The 20,471-nt window shown below is 39.8% G+C and overlaps 2 protein-coding genes and 1 pseudogene across 6 annotated transcripts in view; 1 reads left to right on the plus strand and 2 right to left on the minus strand.

The window, feature by feature from the left end:
- The window catches only part of myofl (myoferlin like), a 54,674-nt gene extending 53,606 nt beyond the window's left edge, over window positions 1–1,068 (minus strand). For both annotated transcript variants that reach the window (XM_088352039.1, XM_088352038.1), the window contains exon 1: window positions 867–1,068. In XM_088352039.1, coding sequence (XP_088208165.1) covers window positions 867–954 — 88 coding nt within the window. In that variant the 5' untranslated portion in view covers window positions 955–1,068. The remainder of the gene's footprint in view (window positions 1–866) is intronic.
- LOC148353624 (uncharacterized) lies at window positions 782–19,879 on the plus strand. Of its 4 annotated transcripts, none has more exons than XM_088352040.1 (6): window positions 782–1,191; window positions 3,993–4,050; window positions 15,371–15,512; window positions 15,591–15,711; window positions 18,141–18,288; window positions 19,372–19,879. In XM_088352040.1, exons 1-6 carry the CDS (start codon window positions 1,184–1,186, stop codon window positions 19,555–19,557), a joined length of 663 nt encoding a protein of 220 aa, XP_088208166.1. In that variant the 5' UTR covers window positions 782–1,183; the 3' UTR covers window positions 19,558–19,879. The 4 variants fall into 4 exon arrangements, with proteins under 4 accessions (XP_088208166.1, XP_088208167.1, XP_088208168.1 ...); XM_088352041.1 differs by having other exon boundaries at window positions 785–1,191; window positions 15,413–15,512; XM_088352042.1 differs by lacking the exon at window positions 782–1,191 and adding an exon at window positions 3,413–3,666.
- A 204-nt stretch (window positions 19,880–20,083) lies between these two features.
- LOC148353625 (U2 spliceosomal RNA) lies at window positions 20,084–20,225 on the minus strand (annotated as a pseudogene).
- Between the last annotated feature and the right edge of the window lie 246 nt (window positions 20,226–20,471).

Consider the following 20,471-nt stretch of genomic DNA (forward strand, 5'->3'; position numbering starts at 1 on the left):
GTCCCGACCTACGGATTGAGAAGCCCTTACACTTATCAGATTTTTCTCAGTTTCATCTATGAATAAATATATTTACAGACATGTACATTTACCTGTTATATTTTTTATTTTATATTTGTTTAAAAATAGACTAATTTCATGAAAATGTTTTTGAAACACTCAGAATTAACAGAAAATCAAATGTTTGCTCCCGGTTTTCAAAATCGTAATTTGATAATGCTGTATACAATCAAACTCAAGATGCTAATAGGGCTAGCTCAGATGTTTTTTCTTGCTTGAAATTTGATAAATATCTTAATAAATACAATTAAAAAGTATTGAAAAATGTACCCAGATGCTTCAACATAAGCCTTGAGCACACTACACCTTAATGCTTCATGAAAAAGATATAATTTTTGACAAAAAAACACACAAAACACAAGCTTTTTAAAAAATATTACTTGATTTACCATGGTTTGCGTAATCATTATATTTGTACTATTTTTAATTTGGTGGGCCCGACTAAAAAGCCTGAAGGGCAGCATTTGTTTCAAGTACGGTAGTTTTCAGACCCTTGCACTAGGGAATGCATCGTATGATATCATAAAGCTATTGATATATTATGATCAAAGACAGTTTTTTTATCTTTACATAGAGACAAACTTCATTGAGCATAAAAAAATGCATTTATCTAGCTAATCATGTATCTGATCATGATTAGCTAGATAAATGATCATGTCAATTATTTATCTAAAAAAATTGCCTACTGTAAAATCAATCATCAACTCTGAAATGACTTAAATCTGTTAATATAAAGTACAATTCTAAACTCGAATAAGGGATATTGAAATACCAGGATCAATTACAAGTGATCCACAATCTCCTACCTCTGAATATAACAGAAACAATCGGGTCAGGGTTTCCCAGTTTCTTTTTGGGGATCCCACACGCAGACTCAACAATCACCCGAAGCATTGTTGATGATAAATCCAAAATGTATTCTCAAAGGGCTAGGAGGATCATATATTCCTTAGAGTCGCCATATGACAACTGAGAGGAGCAGAAGTGAAGAGGAAAGCACTGTGGCCCCAGGAGGAGGAGAAAGAGAAGGAGGAGGAGCAACCAATAAAACACTAATAGAGTAAATCTGTATACTGTACTTGGGTATAAAACTCTACTTTTGTCCATATGAAGAAAATGTTTGATGAAAAGGTTGGTTTCTTTATCTACTTCCAAAGTTGATAGTGCTTTAAAAAAACGAAGGAATACAAAAATAAATATGACGTGATACAAACAAAGTAAAATCAACAATTATTAGTCTCTTAATTGAGTTTGAGGGATTACAATGTATGTTGGTGATGTTATATGGTGAGAAAAAGAAATTATTTAAACGAGCAAAATATTCATGCGTTATGAAGTGAAAAGACAAAATAAACAACTGACCCTGTTAGCTTAAGATGTGATTTTAAAGTTCTGTTGGTAGTGTACAAAATCATGCATGGACGTGCTCCCTCATAACTGGTTGCTAGCCAGTCACAGGGCACACAGAGACATACAATTCACTCACTAATTTATACCTAAGGACAATTTGGACCAATTAACATGACATAACATGTTTTTGGAATAAGGGGGAATACCGGAGTGGCCGGGTGAAACCCACGCAAGCACTGGGAGAACATGCAAACTCACAGCAAGGCTAGTAACTGAAATTGAACTCATGTCCTCAAAACTGTGCCGCAAGCACGCAACCACTCAGCTGCCGTGACACCTATTCAGAATTATGTGACTGCTTCTTTTTGCACTATATTTCATTGCAATGTTTTCTTTAGTTAGGTCAGCATTCCTGTCAACGTCCACGGCTCCATGCCCTTACAAAATGTTGTATTTTCCCTTACAAAATACAAAATAATCTTACACCATATTTTTTTTTTCAAACGTGGTTATTTATGTAGTTCTCATCTCATCTCATCAGCCGTACCGCTTATCCTCATTAGGGTCGCGGGGGGGCTGGAGCCCATCCCAGCCATCTTCGGGCAGTGGGCAGGGGACACCCTGAACTGGTTGCCAGCCAATCGCAGGGCACACGGGGACAGACAACTCATTCGCTCATTCACACCTAGGGACAATTTGGACCGGCCAATTCACCTGAAATGCATGTTTTTGGAATGTGGGAGGAAACCGGAGTGCCCGGAGGAAACCCACGCAAGCACGGGGAGAACATACAAACTCCGCACAGAAAGTCTGGAGCTGGATTTGAACCCACGACAGGTTCCCATGACATGAACTGTCCCGCACAAGCGCTAACCACTGCGCCGCCGTGCTGCCCCATTTATGTAGTTTAACATGTTATATTGTACATGTGTTTCATTATATCATACATATTGTTATTTTTTGTTAGATACTGAGTTGCTCGACATGAATGAGGTTTATTAAAAAAAGTTCAAAAAATAAGTAGCTTGGACGTTCACTGTAGAAGGAAAAAATACAAGCAAATATGATTAAGTAGAATAATACATTTTCTTATTCAAATTATGAATTCATTTTTTGAATTAAATCATTGTTGGTAATATACTGATTAAAGGCCCCGCGACCCTAATAAGGATAAACGGTACAGCTGATGAGATGAAATACTGATTTTTCATTTTCTCCTTTTGTACTTCCTTTTTTCTTAACTTCTCAATACAACATAATAATTCGTAATATAATGCGTCAAAGCAAGTGAGCCATTTGAGAGCCGGCTCTCTCTAATGAGTTGAGACGAAAAAGCCGGTTCTCTGAAAAGAGACGGACTTCCTTTCACTACATCAAACCGCTCGCTTTGTTTGCAACGAAAGAAAATGATACCGAGATAGAAGCTACCGCGGCGAACTCGTTTGATGTGATTGATTTACCGTTTCGTGAGAGTCGGCGTATACCGGATGGTACCCATCATTGATAAATGTGCGTTTTCCATAAATTTTTTCTTGTCCGTCGTACACGTCTTAAAATGGATAATAAACGTACTTTGTACGGAAAAAAACGTACAGGTTGACGGGTATGGGTCATTATACAAGTACTACTTTGTAAAAATGTTTTTTTATCCATCCTAGAATTCTTTTTATTTTGGTTTTGTCTTTCAAATCCGTATTACATTTTTATCCTTGTGTGCCATGTCTAATCTCGTTGCATACAACGTTCACTACGTTGATATTGAAAACATTGAAGATATTGAAGACAATTCTAATTCTAAAATTGTTGCTTTCAATTTAGCATTAACCTCATCTGCATCCCGTTGTTTGTTACTTTTCTGATGTTGAACTTAAACCCGTATAGTGTTGAACATTCTGTGTGTGTTTTTTAACACTGTATTTTCTAGAATTGTGAACACTAGGCCCCACCCCGTGGTAAGAGGGAACATTGCTGCGTTCCGGCGCTACGGAATAACAAATCTTAACAATCAAACACGCTATTCGAAGTGTATTTTTTTCTTACAAATCCGCATAGAAAAACTTAATTTTCTATGGATCTATTATTACGAAACAATTAAGCCTATACTTTCGTGCTGGCAGCTGGATAACCAATTAATTATTCAATAATTCCGAGTCGACACGAACGTGTTTTTAACTGCATTTAAGCCAAACCAATATATCGTCTCATCTTTGTTGGTTTGCTTTTTAAAGTTGATAAAGCAAGTTTTTGCACAGAAAGGTAATTGCGTTTCTTGTCGTAATACAGGACCAATAATTTCGTTTTACCTATACCCTAAACCGACCCATTGACGTTAAAGTTAACATACATTTTGATATATAGTTCGGTGTTAGCTTAAAATGTGGGAATGTTGTGTGATGTAATCTGTAGTATTTTTATTATCATTATTATTATTATCCTTTTATTTTAAATGCAGTAGTTACAACTTGAGATACATTGAGATGACTTAAAATAAAAATACACGCTTTTTATTTACAGAATTTGATAAACTTGTAGTTGGCCCGTGACAAATATATATTTAATGAAATTGCTAATGCATTTTGCAGGAACGACACTCAATCAAAAGGAGAAGTGTTGACCGTTATGTCTTCAATACAGGATCAGGTAACATCTCCACAGGGTCAACAACAATAAAAAGAAAAACAAGAGTCATTGTAGAAATTGACTCGCTGCACAGTACAGTTAAACAATGTGATCAAATTCTGCAACCTCAAAGGAACTGTTTAAATCTAGGCTTAAAACACACTTTTATTCTATAGCATATGAATAACCTATATTTTATGTTGACAATATCTAAGTCAAGTCAAGTCAAATTTATTTATATAGCCCTTAATCACAAAAATGTCTCAAAGGACTGCACAGGATTACAGTTACAAAATTACACAATTACCTGATCTTAAACCAGCATGCGGGCAAGGAAAACTCAAAAACCTCAGTGTGAGGAGAAAAGAGAAACCTTGAGAAAGGACCTCACATGTGGTAATCCCCCTTCCAGGATTGACCAGGGTGAATTACACTTAGCATTACTGTACACATAATAGTAAACATAAGGTAAGATGTTGAAAATGTCCGGAAAGTGCATGACATCAACGACGCCCCCAGCCTGCAAACCAGTCCAGAAAGTCTATGACGGCCACGACACTGCCTCCCGTCTCCGCCAGCTGGTAAATGCAGGGGTTGACATGCTGCAGGTCAGACGCCGGTCTGCTGACCCATCCCAAATCATCCTTCTCCTTCGTATCAGCCAGGCAGGCGTCGGAAAAAGACAGGACAAAACAGAATATGAGGTGGGCATCAATCATATGCTTTGGAATAGAAGTGTGTCTTAAGCCTCGATTTAAAAACTTCCGTTGAGGTTGCAGATCTTATCTCCAGAGGCAGGGCGTTCCATAACACCGGGGCCCGGATGGAGAACGCTCTCGAGCCCGCAGACTTCTTGGCTCTCGGAGTCACAAGTAGACCGGCATTTTCCGAGCGCAGACTCCGTGCAGGAACATAGGGGGAAATCAAATCGGAGAGATAAGAGGGTGCAAGCCCATGCAAACATTTATATGTTAATAAGAGAACCTTAAAGTCACATCTTAAGTGGACTGGGAGCCAGTGCAAGTTGGCCAATACAGGAGTAATATGCTCAAACTTTTTGGTCTTAGTCAAAAGTCTAGCTGCCGCATTCTGAACCAGCTGCAAACTTTTAATGCCAGACATCGGGAGACCAGAAAGCAATACATTACAGTAATCAAGCCGAGAAGTAATAAACGCATGAATTAAAATCTCTGCATCTGATTGGGACAGCATCGAACGAATCTTCGCAATATTACGGAGGTGGTAGAAAGCTATTCTAGTAATATTTTTCACGTGTAACTGAAACGACAGATTAGGATCAAATATAACACCTGGATTTTTGACCGAGTCACTATGGGTGATATTACATTTGTCTAGGTTCAGGGTAGTGTTTGAAAACAACTGACGACAGTGAGCTGGACCAATAATCAACATTTCAGTTTTTTCTGGGTTAAGGCGTAAAAAATTATTTGACATCCATCTTTGAATCTCAGTAAGGCAAGCCTCCAGATTTCTAAATCTTAAATGTCCAGTTTTTTCCAGTGGCACATACAGTTGAGTGTCATCTGCATAGCAATGGAAACTAATATTATACTTGCGGATAATGTCACCAAGCGGGATCATATAAATACTAAAAAGAAGGGGGCCAAGTACAGAGCCTTGAGGAACACCACAAGGGACATTAGATTGTTTAGAGGTCAGATTGCCATAGTTAACACATTGCATCCTGTCTGACAGGTAGGACCTAAACCACGAGAGTACAGTTCCTGAGATACCAATGCGTTCTAGACGAACCAATAATATGTTGTGGTCGACCGTATCAAAAGCAGCGCTGAGATCCAGCAGCAGTAACATTGATGAGGCACCAGAATCTATTGTTAAAAGGAGATCATTGGTTACTTTAGCAAGGGCTGTCTCAGTAGAATGATTTGCCCTAAATGCTGACTGGACAGTTTCAAAAAGGTTATTTTCTGACATGAAGTCATTTAGCTGCTGTGCAACGACCTTTTCAAGTACTTTCGCAAAAAATGGCAGATTTGACACTGGCCTATAATTACCTAGGCTTTCTGGGTCAAGGTTAGGTCGCTTAAGCGTGGGTTTAATGACGGCAGACTTAAAGGCTACAGGAACAATACCCGAGGATAGCGATATATTAATAATATTTAAAACTGATGGTCCTAAGATCCCAAACAGATCCTTCACCAGTGAAGCTGGAAACGGATCAAGCAGGCACGTAGTTTGTTTGGCCCTACTGACCATCTGTGTTAGATTATCAAGGGACAAATCATTGAAACTGGAGAATGTTTCTGAACAACCGCTGACACAGTCCATACCTAGCACCTCCGCATCTTTGATATAGGAGAAGGAAACAGAGCGTTCTTTTAAAATTTCATTCCTGATTAGTTGAATCTTTTTATTAAAAAATTCCATAATGTCATTAGCAGAATAAGTGCAACCATGTGGGTTAAGTTGTTGTCTGGTAAGTTTCGCAACTGTGTCAAACAAAAATTTCGGATTATTCTTATGTTCAACAATAATCTTAGAGAAATACGAAGCTTTAGCTGAGGAAAGAGCTACTTTATATTTCAGCAAACTGTCACACCAGGCCAGTCGAAAAACCTCCAGCTTAGTAGTGCGCCATTTTCGTTCAATTTTTCTGCAACTTTGTTTGAGTAACCTAGTTTCTTCAGTAAACCAAGGTGTATTCTTCTTGGGTCGGAATTTATACTTTAGGGGCGCCACAGAATCAAGAACATTTACCAAAGCAGTATTGAAGTTGTTTGTAAGTGAGTCAACAGACCCAGTGTACGAAGGGAAGGCTGCAGTTACCGTAGGTAATAATTCTTTTAAGGCTACCACCGTTTTAGGGCGGATATTGCGACTGCTAAAGCCTAAATTTTCCTTATCACAGTAAACATTTAACAGCACCTCACATTTAACAAAATAGTGATCAGAGATGGCATTAGGATACGGTAACACTGTAACATTTGAGGCTACTACGCCACGGGTCAGGACAAGATCTAGAGTGTTCCCATCTTTATGAGTGGGCACATCAACTATTTGATTGAAACCAAATGTATCAATCAGTGACTTAAATGCAATTGCAAGTGAATTTGATGGGGAGTTTATGTGAACATTAAAATCACCAATAATTACAACATTGTCCGCATAAGTTACTAAGTCTGTTAACAGTTCCGAAAATTCTTCCAAAAAATTTGAGTATGGTCCAGGTGGGCGATACACAACAACTAAATAAATTGGTGTTGACATTAAGGACCTCATAACAAGTGCTTCAAACGTTTTAAAACTAGTAGGGGTATTAGAAGTAAATTTCAACTTATCTTCCGATATAAGAGCAACACCTCTACCTTTTTTGCATGGTCGTGCCAAGTGCGAACTCACAAAGTTAGGGGGAGAAGCCTCATTTAACACTACAAACTCATTTGGTTTTAACCAGGTCTCACAAAGGCCAATAAGGTTAAGATTGTGTTCATTAATAAGGTCATTGACAAGTAAAGCTTTGGAGGCTAGTGATCTAATATTAAGAAGGCCAAGCTTAAGCACTGTGGACTGAGCTGAAACCTTTCACGAGTTTTGAACCTTAATGGCAACCACCACAGGATTAGACTGCCGGTCCCGGGTCTTGTGCCTTGCATGACGGCAGATGCGGCCCGAATTCCATACCACAGGAATATTGTTGACAGGTGGAGTAGCAGGATGACTATTGGTAGAAAATAATGTTATTTCTTCTCCCTCCTCACCTAACAAGGGAGAAACAGAGGTAAGAAGCACAGAAGAAGATGCTATAGAAGAGTATAAATCAGGGTGTATGGTGCAGTCAGTAGAACGCTCTAAACTACAAAAACTATGTGAATTGCATGAATCTAGCATAGCGCTAGTTAGCTCTAGCATTACAGACTCCACACCCATGGTAACAGGTTCACTAATCACCTGTGACCTGGCCTGCACTAGTGTACTCTGTCATGGAAGGCTTAAACAGTAACCTATATTTTTAGAAAGAGTGAGAGCACCTACCCAGTTAGGGTGATGGCCGTTTCTCCTCAGCAGGTCAGGTCGGCCCCGGAAAGCAGGCCAGTTATCCACAAACCTAAATCCCTTCTGATTGCAAAAACTTGCCAGCCACCGGTTTAGCGAGACTAGTCTGCTAAACCTCTCATCATTGCCTCTCGCAGGCAAGGGGCCAGAGACAATTACTCGACGCTGACTCATCTTTCTGGCGAGATTACAGGTCCTAGCAATATTTTTCTTTGTAATCTCAGATTGTCTCATTCTAGTATCATTAGAGCCGACGTGAATGACTATATCGGTGTAGCTAGCCCTGTCCTGGTGTCTAGGTTTGCTCGTCAGCTCCCTCAAATTAGCCTCAATGTCGGGTGCTCTGGCCCCAGAAATACACATAACCGTGGCTGGGGTGCTAAGCTTTATGTTACGGGTGATGGAGTCACCTATAACTAGAGTGCGGGAGCCAGTAGACCGGGGTGGAGTGGGACTAGCTAGGGGGCTGAACTTGTTATGCGTCTGAATTGGCTCACCGCGATTAGCATGCCGTTTAGGGCTAGTGCTAACCGGACTAGCAGGTTCGCTACAACCCACGCTAGCAGTGGTGTCCGAGGCACCTAACATTTTCCGTTTAAACTGCTCTAGCTCACGGACACGTCCCTCTAGAAGGGCTACTTGCCTACGGACACGGGAGCAACCTTTACAGCAACCCATACTCACTTGTAAGCGTTGGATGCCAAAGAGCGTCTTAGCAGCCGTGGGAGGGGGTGCCCTTCAACAACGATCGGCAGCAGCTTCCGACTGTAAAACAATTGTGCGCGGCACTTACCTTGCACCAATCGTCCGAGATGCTTACCCGAAACTTTTCAGCTGTTCAAGATAAAAAGTCTCAATCCAGAATTCTGCTATAGTAGGAATCTGAAAACAATCTCGTAGACGCGACGACGTGAGCAACACAAAATTCCCGCCACTCGATAACCCGGAAAACATGCACCTTCAAAATCTGCGTATTACTTGTTATTGCAACAGCAAGGCTCTAAGGCTAGGACCTTAGCTTGGCCTTTTGGCTGAGAGTAAGAGTCCCGGCTCCTAGGCTTTGTAGCGTATTATGAACTGACCGATAACGGATAATGGATAATGAATAAAGAAGATAGAACAATAATCCATAAAAAATCCCTCCCACCCCCCGTTGCAGCCTGGTCATCCTAGAAGGGGGATTACCTCATGTGCGGTCCCTCTTAAGGTTTCTTCATTTTCCTCATGTTGAGGTTTTTGAGTTTTTCCTTGCCCTCATGTAGGTTTTAGATCAGGGGATGGTGTCATAATAGTCTGTGGTTTGCAATATCTGCGGTCTGTGCAGCCCTTTGAGACTCTTTGTGATTAAGGGCTATACAAATAAACACATGACATGACAAAAATATAAACATGCACCTTCAAAATGTGACTGCATTCCACACATTCAAATATGAGGATACATAAAGCTCTTATTTTGCAACATATATATACTGTACCAAGAATGTTAATGGGAGTAGAGCAGGGAGCGGTAACCTATGGCTTGCAAGCCATATATGGCTCGTCTCGTGAGTATGTATGGCTCAGAGACAAAATAGATACCATGCAATTATTCTCCATGTAGATATAGATTTACACGAGCAAGGTCTGTATAAAATAATCCATGTTCACTGTTAAGACACTTTATGATGAAAATCCACAGAAAAAAACTTAATATGCCAAAACGCTAGAAGAGCACCCAGAGCAATTTGATTTGGTGATCGGTAGGGATGGGTGGAGCTCCGCAAAGAGTGCAAGCACGCTCTTCTGTCTCTTGTCGACTGCATTCTGCGCCGAAGGTAAATACATTGGGATCATCGTTTTCAGGATTTTGTGACGTTCTTACAAAAGAACTGAGTGTTATAAAACCTTTATGACAAAAATGAAGGCAAAAATATGTCTCAACATTATTAAGTAATTGCGGGAGAGAGACAAGTTTAAAGTGTTATATATGTTGATATTTGGAACCCAGTCTCTCTATTTTTAATTCATGAATTTTATGAAATCATCAGATGTCACACAGTGAAATAAAATGTGCTGAAGAATAAGCTTTTGTCTGGAGAGCGGGTCTAGCGGTTTTGTTAAATTTTGTCTCAAAATGTAATGTGTGGCTCTTTCCCCCAAAAACTTATCAAAATACTTTGCTTTTGTTGCTGTTTGACTTGAAATGGTTTCCATGCCCTTGAGTAAAACATATCAGCAGGGCCACACCTCGGACTTTGAAATTGTCTCCCAAAAATCCTCAGAGGAAGTAAACTGAATAGATAATTGATTCACAAACATGATCAGCGTCACACATCATGTGTTTAGTGCTCACTGCTTGTATCAGATAACTAAAGTCAATTAATTTAAACTAAAAGAAAACATGATGGGGTTTTGGGGGTTTTTAAGGGTTATTGTTCTATCTTCGTTATTCATTATCCATTATCCGTTATCGGTCAGTTCATAATACGCTACAAAGCCTAGGAGCCGGGACACTTACTCTCAGCCAAAAGGCCAAGCTAAGGTCCTAGCCTTAAAGCCTTGCTGCGATCATTGCGAATGCACCGTTCCCGGAGGTACTGCAATACCGGGCCGATGCGTGGAGTGGACAGAGCAAGCTCTTATTTATATCCCTGGCATTTAGTCCATGCTCCCTGGGACGCGAGAGAAAACATGATGGGATCATTGGCCTCCAAGCCCTTTAAAGACATAAATCCTCCACTAAAGATGTTATGTGTAAATGTATTGATTCAGTGTTCTGTTTGCTAAGACTGTTGACTTTGTTACGTGAGATTTATATCTAGGTGAGTAGTCAACTTTATCTAAATAGACACTAATACAGCTTCCCCAAATGAAACATATGCAAGGTTATTAAGGCTTCTAAATTGTGTCAAGATCATGTGACCTATAATGCAGTGCTTTGTGATCTTTCAGCTCAGTCAGCTGACTCCAGAAGTACCCTAATGACTTTAAAATGATCCAATGTCCACCTAAATTACTAACAATAATAACCAAAGTGCTCCTGCGGGTCGGTAAGTCTTAGTTTAAATGCACCTGCTTTGTAATGGGCTTAGATGTTTGTGAAAGAAGAATGCAGAACAGACAACATTTTGAAGACCAAAAACAGACAGGTCCCGGATAAGTTCAAAGCAGTAACAGGTACAAGAAGATATCGCCACATTTACTCATCTCCCGGAGCGCTGTGCGAGCAATATATAAGATGGGAGACAACGTATAAACACGGCCAAATAAGAAGAAAACTAAACAGAGAAGCAACCACAAGGCCCATGATCACATTGGATAACCTGCAGGCTTACACAGCATATAGGGGACAATTTGTGCATAATACAAATATTTGTTTTACTCTGCATACATCTGCCCTCCATGGAAGAGTTGCAAAATGAAAGCCCTTTCTGAGAGAACAACAAAAAAATGCCCTATTGGGGTTTGCAGGAAGCCACATAGGAAACACAAATAACACGTGGAACGATGTGCTCTGGTCAGGTGAGACCAAAATGTAACTTTTTGGGCTGAATGCTAAGCGTTACGTTTGGCATAACAATAACACTGCAAATCACTTTGAAAACACCATTCCCACTTTTAAACATGGTGGTCTCAGCATCATGCTCTAGGGTTACTTTTCTTCGGTAGGGACTGGGAAAAATTGTTAGAATTGTTGGGAAGAAAATCTTTTGGAGTCTGCAAGACACCTGAAAATGGGGCACAGGTTCACCTTCCAACAGGACAACGACCCAAAACATAAAGCAAAATCTACAATGGAATGGTTCAAAACTAACATTATAAAGGTGTTCGAATGGCCAAGCCAAAGTCCAGAACCCAATCCAACAGAGCAGGGGTCGGGAAGCAATATCTCGCGAGCCATATGCGTCTCTTTTCATTAGTACATATGGCTCAGAGATCAAATTTGACCACAGCACAATTCTCTGCGCATTTGAAGCTTGAGGATTGGACCCCAAACTGGGTACATAGAAAGTCGAGGCAATATTGAAATTGTGGTGGTTCAGTCCAGTATATAAAGGCCACTTTTTCAACTACAACTAACAGTTAGGGATTCACATCAACTTATCCCGTTTTGGCAGTATGTCGCTAAGAAATCCTTCAATTGCCCATTGCCCTCACCTGGGCCCGCTCATTTGGCGCCAGCTGCTGCTCGTTGCCTGATTGGCTCCCCTCCTATTTAAACTCAGTGCTCTCATTCACTCCTTGTCAGTCCGTCAACAAACCTCTGCACTTGCAAGACGTGTATTTCGACTCTGCCCGGTATCCTGCTTGTGTATCCAGTATCCGGTATCGATCCCGTCTGTCCCGTCCTGTCCGTTATCTTGCTCCAGTATCTGGTATCAATCCCGTCTGTCCTGTCCGGTATCTTCCTCGTGCAACCAGTATCCGGTGTCCGGTATCGATCCCATCTGTCCTGTCCGGTATCTTGCTCCAGTATCCAGTATCCGGTATTGATCCCGTCCTGTCTGGTATCCGCTCGTGTATCCTGTATCTGGTATCGATTTCGCCTGTCCTGTCCGGTTTCGAACTCGTCTGCCCCTGGCTCCCTGTTTTCCCGCGCCTGACTTCTCTGTTTCACTTCTTCCGCCAAGTGATCGCCGAATCACTGGCGTTTGTGTTCACACGCATGACTTTATTCCATAAAATAAAGCTTGTGTGAAAACGTTACGCGTCTGGGTTCACCGTCTGTTCGGGTTCTGACAAACTCATTGAACTTCTATGTTCACTGTAGAGATACTTTTTGATGAAGACCCACAAACGAACTCTGAACATGTAAAAACACCAGCAAACCACTCTGAGCAATTGGATTGGGTGAGCGGTAGAGGTGGGCGGATCCCTGCACACAGCGCAAGGCACTCCCTTCGTTCTCTCGCTCAGTGTAGTCCGCGGCGAAAGTAAATATGACGATATCCTTCTTGTTTGCAGCATTTTGTGACATATTTACAGAAGAACTTTGCTTGCACGTTGCTTTGAAACCATTATTTAGAGAAAAAATGAGCTTCAACTCTTTTAAGTAACTTAGGAAGGGAGACACATTTCAAGTGGTATTTTATTGATATGAGACACAGGTTCTGGCATGATTATTATTAGTTTCATAGATTTGGTCACATCATCAAATGTCACCCAGCGAAAAAAAATGTGCTGAAAATTTAACTTTCATCTGGGGGGTGCATTTGGCGTTTTTTTTTTTTTTTAATTTTGTCTTAAAATATCAACATGGCTCTCTCATTGTTGGGATAGTTTTGCTTTTATGGCTCTTTGGGTCAAAAATTTCCCGACCTCTGCTATAGCGCATTTATGGAGAGATATGAAAAATGCTTGCACAAATGATCACCATCAAACCTTAAGAAACTTGATTTGTAAGGAATAGTGGGCAACTATTTCTGTTTCAAGACGTGCAAAAAATATAGAGACATACCCAAAAAGGTGACTGTGATCGCAGCAAAACAAGATTTTACAAAGTATTTACGCAAAGGGGTCTATATTTTTGCTACGCCTACATTTTTTCTTTTTATTTGTTTGCACAATATAAAATGATGAATACATGCGGCATATTTCCCTGTTTTTTTTTTCCGGTTGAGTTTTTTATCTATAACTTTGAAGCCTCATATATTGCAATACATCCATCAAGTTAATTGGCAGATGGTGGGTTTCAATACTTTAGTTACTTGTATGCCCTGTCACTGTAGATGAACTGGAGTGGATTCCTATACTGTATAGTCCTTAGAACCTGCATTTGTTTTTGATGCTGTCCCTCCTTCTTCTAGTGTTTGCCACTAGATGGTAGTCACGGCTTTTTAATCTGTAGCGCTTCAGAGAATCTTGTTTGGGTGCTGTTAAAATCTGACATAAAACAGTAGTGTTCAAAATTGTTCAGCATAGTATAATTCCACCAAATGGACTTTCATTTTGTGATTTATTTAGCCTTTTTATCTTTCCAATTCAGTGGCTTTCATACTATTGTTACCAGGGGCTACCTGAAAAAAAAAAAAACCGTCTCCCAGGTACCGCTAGTATCACTTATACGTGCCTTTTAATCCTTTTAAATGCAGCATATGTATTTCAAAGCTAATGCACAAGTTTAAGGCGTAAAAAAAAACGTTTTAAGTGGAAGTCAGCCCAAAGGATTTACTAAAACATATGTAATATGGCCCCGCGTAGGTCTTGATTATTTACATTTGTAAGAAACAAAGTGTATCTACTCTCATCTCTAGGCGATTTTGAGCATCTTCAAAATGGCTGCCTACATAACTGGATAAAACTGGCATATATTTATTCTGTTGGAATATTGAAACGTGTCATTGGATATTTAATCATTAGGTTTTTTAGGCATTCCTTCTCCGCTTTTGATTTTAGATCAGAGGATGGTGTTATTGTGGCTTTTGCAGTGCTTTAAGACATTTTGTGATGAAGGGCTTTACAAATAAACATGACTTGATTGTATGTATTCTTCATTAAAAACCTTTGTATTATTTCATTTATTTATTACTCCTTTAGTTATTTAGTTGTAATAAATGCACTTCAAGCCCGAATTTTGATTTAAGATCAGGGGATGGTGTAATCGTAATCCAGTGCAGTCCTTTGAGACATCTTGTGATTAAAGGCTATACAAATAAATGTGACTTGACTTGACATGATTATACATATATTTGAGAGTAATTATATACTTTTTGGTATTCATTCATAATCACTTGATGTCTATATATAATTTTATTCAGTTGTTATCCACTCTCTTCATTGTTTCAAGTGGTGTTTTATTGCTGTTAGGGAGAGGTGTGGAGTTTTATTAGCAGCCAGGCCCAGTCTTAACAGAAGGCTTGTGTAAAGCTGGAATCTTTTGACTGAACTGCTAATGTTATGTATTTGTCATAGCCTGCCCTCTTGTTATGGAAGTGATTGTCATCCATTTAACTAAAGATATTGTGAAACCAAACGGCCTTCTTACGTACTTAGATGCTTACAGGTTTTATTAATTAATGTATGTATACACTGTATATATTCTATCGTCTCTGAGGTAAACTGTACAATACTTTCTTTGGATACATTCGAGAAGTGGATTTTTTTTCTTGATTTGGGTTGCAGCCTGTCAATAAGGCTGAATGGTGGGACCTGTAGTCAGACCAGTTGAGAACCATTGCTGTAAAGTACAATTGTTTCACAGAATGATGATCTAAAGTCCTTTTTTAAAGCTGGACTGTATCACAGTGTACTTGTTGCTGATTCTTCCAGAAGCTAATCAACTATAGGCTTAGCTCACGGCCTCACAATTATCATTTTTCCAATGGAGGCATTGGCGGAAAACCACCAGTGCCGTGTTTACAACCAACAGGGAGAGCGGATGGTAGCGGACGGAATGCTGTGGCTTGCCGACCATCTGGCCCGGGCTGCCCGGGACCGCTTAACGCAGTACAATAAGGTGCATTCAGACGGTAAGACACAATGCCAAGTGTCACCAAAAGCTGCAACAACAAGGAGGATCTGTTAAGATGTTTTTGTTGGTGTCGCAGCGGAGGAGAGGCCGAGAGAAATGAAGGAGCACTCGGAAAGCCTGGTGACGATTGGTCCAATCGTGACGTTAAAGCATCAGCTCCACGTCACCCTCCAAGACCTGACGGACCTTCAAAAAAGGTGTGCCCTGGAAACAGTCGGTGTGTAAATAACATGTCAGCAATATCTGTGAATAACAGGAGCCCCTTACTAATTTCCTCAATCCCGCGATAGACGTCTACTTACGTCATTTGCATTATTTCGTTGATCGCCACAATAGATGTGATTGACAATAAGTGAGTGGATGTTTTGGTAGAAAAACGTAAAACTTATACAAAACTTCATTAAAATGTAATTTTGTTCTGTTTTCCCTCTTCTTACATTAATCTCTTTTTTCTTTGTTCCTTTTTGATATTTCCTTTCTTCCTTCTGTTTCCCATTTATTTCCTTTTGTTTCATTCTTGTCTTCATGTTTCCTTAAATTTTTCTGTCCCGTCCTGTCCGGTATCTTTCCTTCATTCATTCCTTTTGTTTTTATTTCACTCGTTCCCTTTTCCTTCATTCCTTTCCTTATGTTTACCTCATTCGTGCATGTATTCATGTTTATTTTCTGCTGTTTTCTTTCTTCTGTCCTTTCTCCCTTTCTTTTTTTTCCTAGTTTTGGACTGCATTTCTATAGCGCTTTACAAGCGACCGAAATCCCCCAAAGCTTTATGATGTACTTCGCACTTATTCATTCACACCCACACTCAGACACCGATAGCGGACTAAGCCATGCAAGGCGCCTATTTTGTGTCTTGCCCTCGGACACTTCAACTTTTAACTCGGAGGGGCCTCATGGTCCAAAGACGAGCTGCCGCTCCTCTTTCTTTCCTTCTTTCTTTTTCCCTTCATCTTATCCGTCATTCCTACCTTCCCTCTTTCACTCCTTTTTCTTTTGATTCTTTCTCACGTGTTCTTTCTTGTTTCCTTCTTTTTTCATTTATTCTCTTTTGGTCTGTTCCTTTCTTCTTTTTTTCCTTCTACCTTTATTCATTCACCTTTTGTTATCTTTTATTTGTTCCATTCCTTTGTTCCTTTTATTCATGTCTCCTACATTGTTTAATTTTTTCATGTTTTGTCATGATTACCCAAGTGGAGCCACCTGGGGTAATCATGTGGCGCGCTGGAATGTGCTTCCTGATTGGTTAATGCTCCCTTTTTAAACGCGTTACGCGGAGAACTCTTTGTCGGAGGATTACTTCTGTACCCCGTAAGACTCTCCCGATTACCTGTGCCTTCTTGTTTACCTGATTCTGCCTGCCTGCCTCCGATTCGACCTGCTTCCGTCCACGCTACGATCTTCTCTCCAGTCCTGGTAAACTCGACCTGCTTCCGTCCCACGCTACGATTAGCTACGTCTTCCGAAGTTGTCTTCACGACGTTGCTGCTGACGTTCGACGGTCATCGTGTTTCCCGCTAACCCTTATGCTTCCCCAAATAAAGACTTTTAACGAACGCTCTGGGGTCCCCTGTTCTGTTCTGGTCTTCCCTGACATGTTTCCATTTTTTCCCCGGGGATTATCTCATGTGCAGTCCCTTCTCAAGGTTTCTTTATTTTCCTCATGTTGAGGTTTTTGAATTTTTCCCTTGCCCTCATGTAGGTTTTAGATCAGGGGATGGTGTAATAATAGTCTGTTCTTGGCAATAATCTGTGGTCCGCGCATCCCTTTGTTACTCCTTGTGATTAAAGGATATATAAATAAATAAACAATTAAACATGACTACCACCCATTATTTTCCTTCCTTTCTTCCTTCCCTCCCTCCCTCTCTCTCCTTCTTTTTCATTCTTTCCTCCCCTCTTTTCCTTCCTCTTGTTCTTCTCTTGCTTCCTTCCTTACTGTATTCGTTTTTTCGTTCCTATTTTTTATCCTTTATGTTTCCTTCCTTCTTTTTTTCTGTTTTTCTTATTTCTAATTTGCCCTCACTTCGTTCCTTTCTTCATATTTCCTTCCTTTCCTCTGTTTCCCTCTTACTTGATTCATTCCTTTTTTCATTTATCGTTCCTTTCTTCTGTCTCCTTTTCCCCTCATTAATTTTCTTTTCATTATCTTTTATCCATTCCACTTTTCTTCGTTCCTTTCTTCATCTTTCCTTCACTGCTTCATTTTTTTCTTGTTTTTTATTTTCTTTTTCCTTACTACTTTACCTCCTCATCCTTCCTTCCTCCCTTCCTTCCTTCCCTCCTTCCTTACTTCTTTCCTTCTTTCCTTCTTTCCTTCCTTCCTTCGTTCATCCTGTACTTACATCCTTCCTTCCTTCTTTTCTTCCTTCCTTCCCCCTTTCTTTTTCTTCTTCCTTCTCTCTCCTTCCTTCCCTTTCCTACCTTCCTCATTTCATGAATTATTTAATTAATTAATTCGATCATTTATACATTCATTTATATAATCCCCTCACATAATAATAATGCTTACTCAAATGTCCTATTTTTTCTACATTTTTCACATTTACTTGGAAGTATAGAAAAACTTGTCCTAAAACATGTATAGGGTACCCTAAAATCTTGCCTATATGACAAACTGAATGTGCAGGAATGAAGATATAGAGATGGAGGCCTATGAGCTTAAGCAAATGCTGAGGCGTTGCTCCAAGGAGAAACAGCTGATGTCGGACGAGATTAAAACGCTTCAGTTAAGATTGGATGAGGAACAATTCAAAGTCGCAAAACTGGAAAGGCAGGTAAAGTGGAAAATTCTTCACAATTCACTGCTTTAGTGTCCGTGTGTGCTGGGTAAAGTATACGGCACAAAAATATTAAAGAAAATTTTGAAAACATATCAGATCCAAACGGAGTTAAATGAACCAGTCATCAGCCCAATTTTAATTTAATTTTTGGGGTGCCTTTTATTCATCCCTTTTATAGGTTGCCTTTTATTCCAATCAAATGATGTAGCATTATTTCGATGTTTATTCATCACCCAATTCTTTTCTGGTAATATATTCAAGATCATTTATCGCCAATGTGTTTTCAAAGTGATCCTTTCTTTCAGTTTTTCTTAACAGGTGTGTCGGGACCCAAAAGTGGGTCGCCCATTTCCAGTGTGTCCACGACCCACTGAAAATGGGCCACTGGCCTAACACAATAATGCTAAGAAGAAGAAAAAAAACAGTCAATTACACTCCTTAACAATAGATGGCGATAATGCTCTGCTCGATTTATACTTCCTTTTAGTCCATTGGCACTGTCTCCATTGTGTTCGAGGGAGTGTATCTCAATTTCAAAATGTTATATTTTTACTAGTATGTTAATCCGTATTATTTAACTAATTAAACAATTATCGTTGTTTAGGTAGTAGTACACATGTTTCAATATTTTGCTCTATTTTGTATATAGCTATTTTAAGAAGTTTTAGGATGTCGCTCATGTGCTATGTAGTTTTATATGCCAGTGTATATGGCACTTGAAGTTGTTTGAATTTTGATGGGCATTTTGTTTTTTCTCAAAACGTGAATATATTCTACTATCTCTGATTTAAACTGCATAATATTTTGTTTAATACTTTTGAGAAGTGGTATTGTTTCTTGATTTGGTTTTTAGCTTGTCATTAGGACATAATGGTGGGTTCCTAAAGTAAGACCAGTTGAGAACCACTGCGCTAATTCCCTTAAAAAAATGGAAAACTGTTAATATTTGAAGACACAGCTGCTCAAACGTCTTAATATGTTGAGAAAAAAATCAGCATACTATGATAAGAGTTGTTTCAATTTTGGGGGGCAAAGCTGTTAGGCTGTTGTACTTATTTGTTTTAACGGATAATTCAGCTTGAGGAAGTCCACAAGGAAGAAGCCGAAGATCCAGTTTATGAAGAAATGCTTCCATGCGCCCCGTCTTCCCCAACGGGAAGCAGCTTGGAGAAAAGATTCCTCGACTGCCCAGTTTGTGACATCCGGTGTCCCGTCATTAATTATCGGCAAATGTTGGACCACATCGAAGTCTGCTTCAACTAATAAGATGGACCTCACACCTTTAGTTTTGCAGTTCGTCTTTAGTTGTTGACTGGTTCAAGTTGGTCAATGTTCAATACACATCCAAAATATTATTGTGGGTTGGTTGCACCCATAAATTGTGAATTGAAACGTCACTAAATCGGTAAATATGAAATTTAGACTCACCAGTCTTGGTCAGTGTCGCCTGACTATTCCTCTCGGTGATCAGATCAGATGAATTGGGCATAGGAGCTTTTCTTAGTTAATCCTTATTTTAACTTTCTAGGGTGACGGATTATTGCTTGGCAAATTAGCAGGCATAGCAGTGTACAAATAGAATCAACAATATTGTCTTTTTTATCAAGGAATCAAACAAATTGAGGGGGGGTTTTGGGGTTTTAAGGGTTATTTAGCTTGTTCATAAATCTTTATCCATTATCCGTTATGGGTCAGTTCATAATACGCTACAAAGCCTAGGAGCCGAGATACTTACTCTCAGCCAAAAGGCCAAGCTAAGGACCTAGCCCTGAAGCCTTGCTGCGATCATTGCGAATGCACCGTTCCCGGAGGTACTGCAATACCGGGCCGTTGCGTGGAGTGGACAGAGCAAGCTCCTATGCCATCTCCGAGTTGCAAAAATCAAAGATCATAGCTTTGTGACATCATAAAGCAAAGGTCCTAGATTGTAACTGTTTAATAAAAATAGATTTGAAAACGTTCTGTTTTTTTTTTGAACACTTTGAAGATACTTTGCAATGTCGTCATACTAAAGCGGTGGTTTAATGATCCATTAGGCCTAGCGCAAAAGAGTTTGCTAATCACATTGAAGTACAATTTACTATAAGCTTGTCGGGTGATGCTTACAAAACACCTGCTGACACTGGTAATCAAACTTACTGCCCCTTGATAAATCCTATGCTAATCTCGTCAACTCT

This window comes from Urocampus carinirostris, chromosome 13 (assembly GCF_059441175.1).
Source record: "Urocampus carinirostris isolate Australia breed hairy pipefish chromosome 13, RoL_Ucar_1.0, whole genome shotgun sequence".
NCBI lineage: Eukaryota > Metazoa > Chordata > Actinopteri > Syngnathiformes > Syngnathidae > Urocampus > Urocampus carinirostris.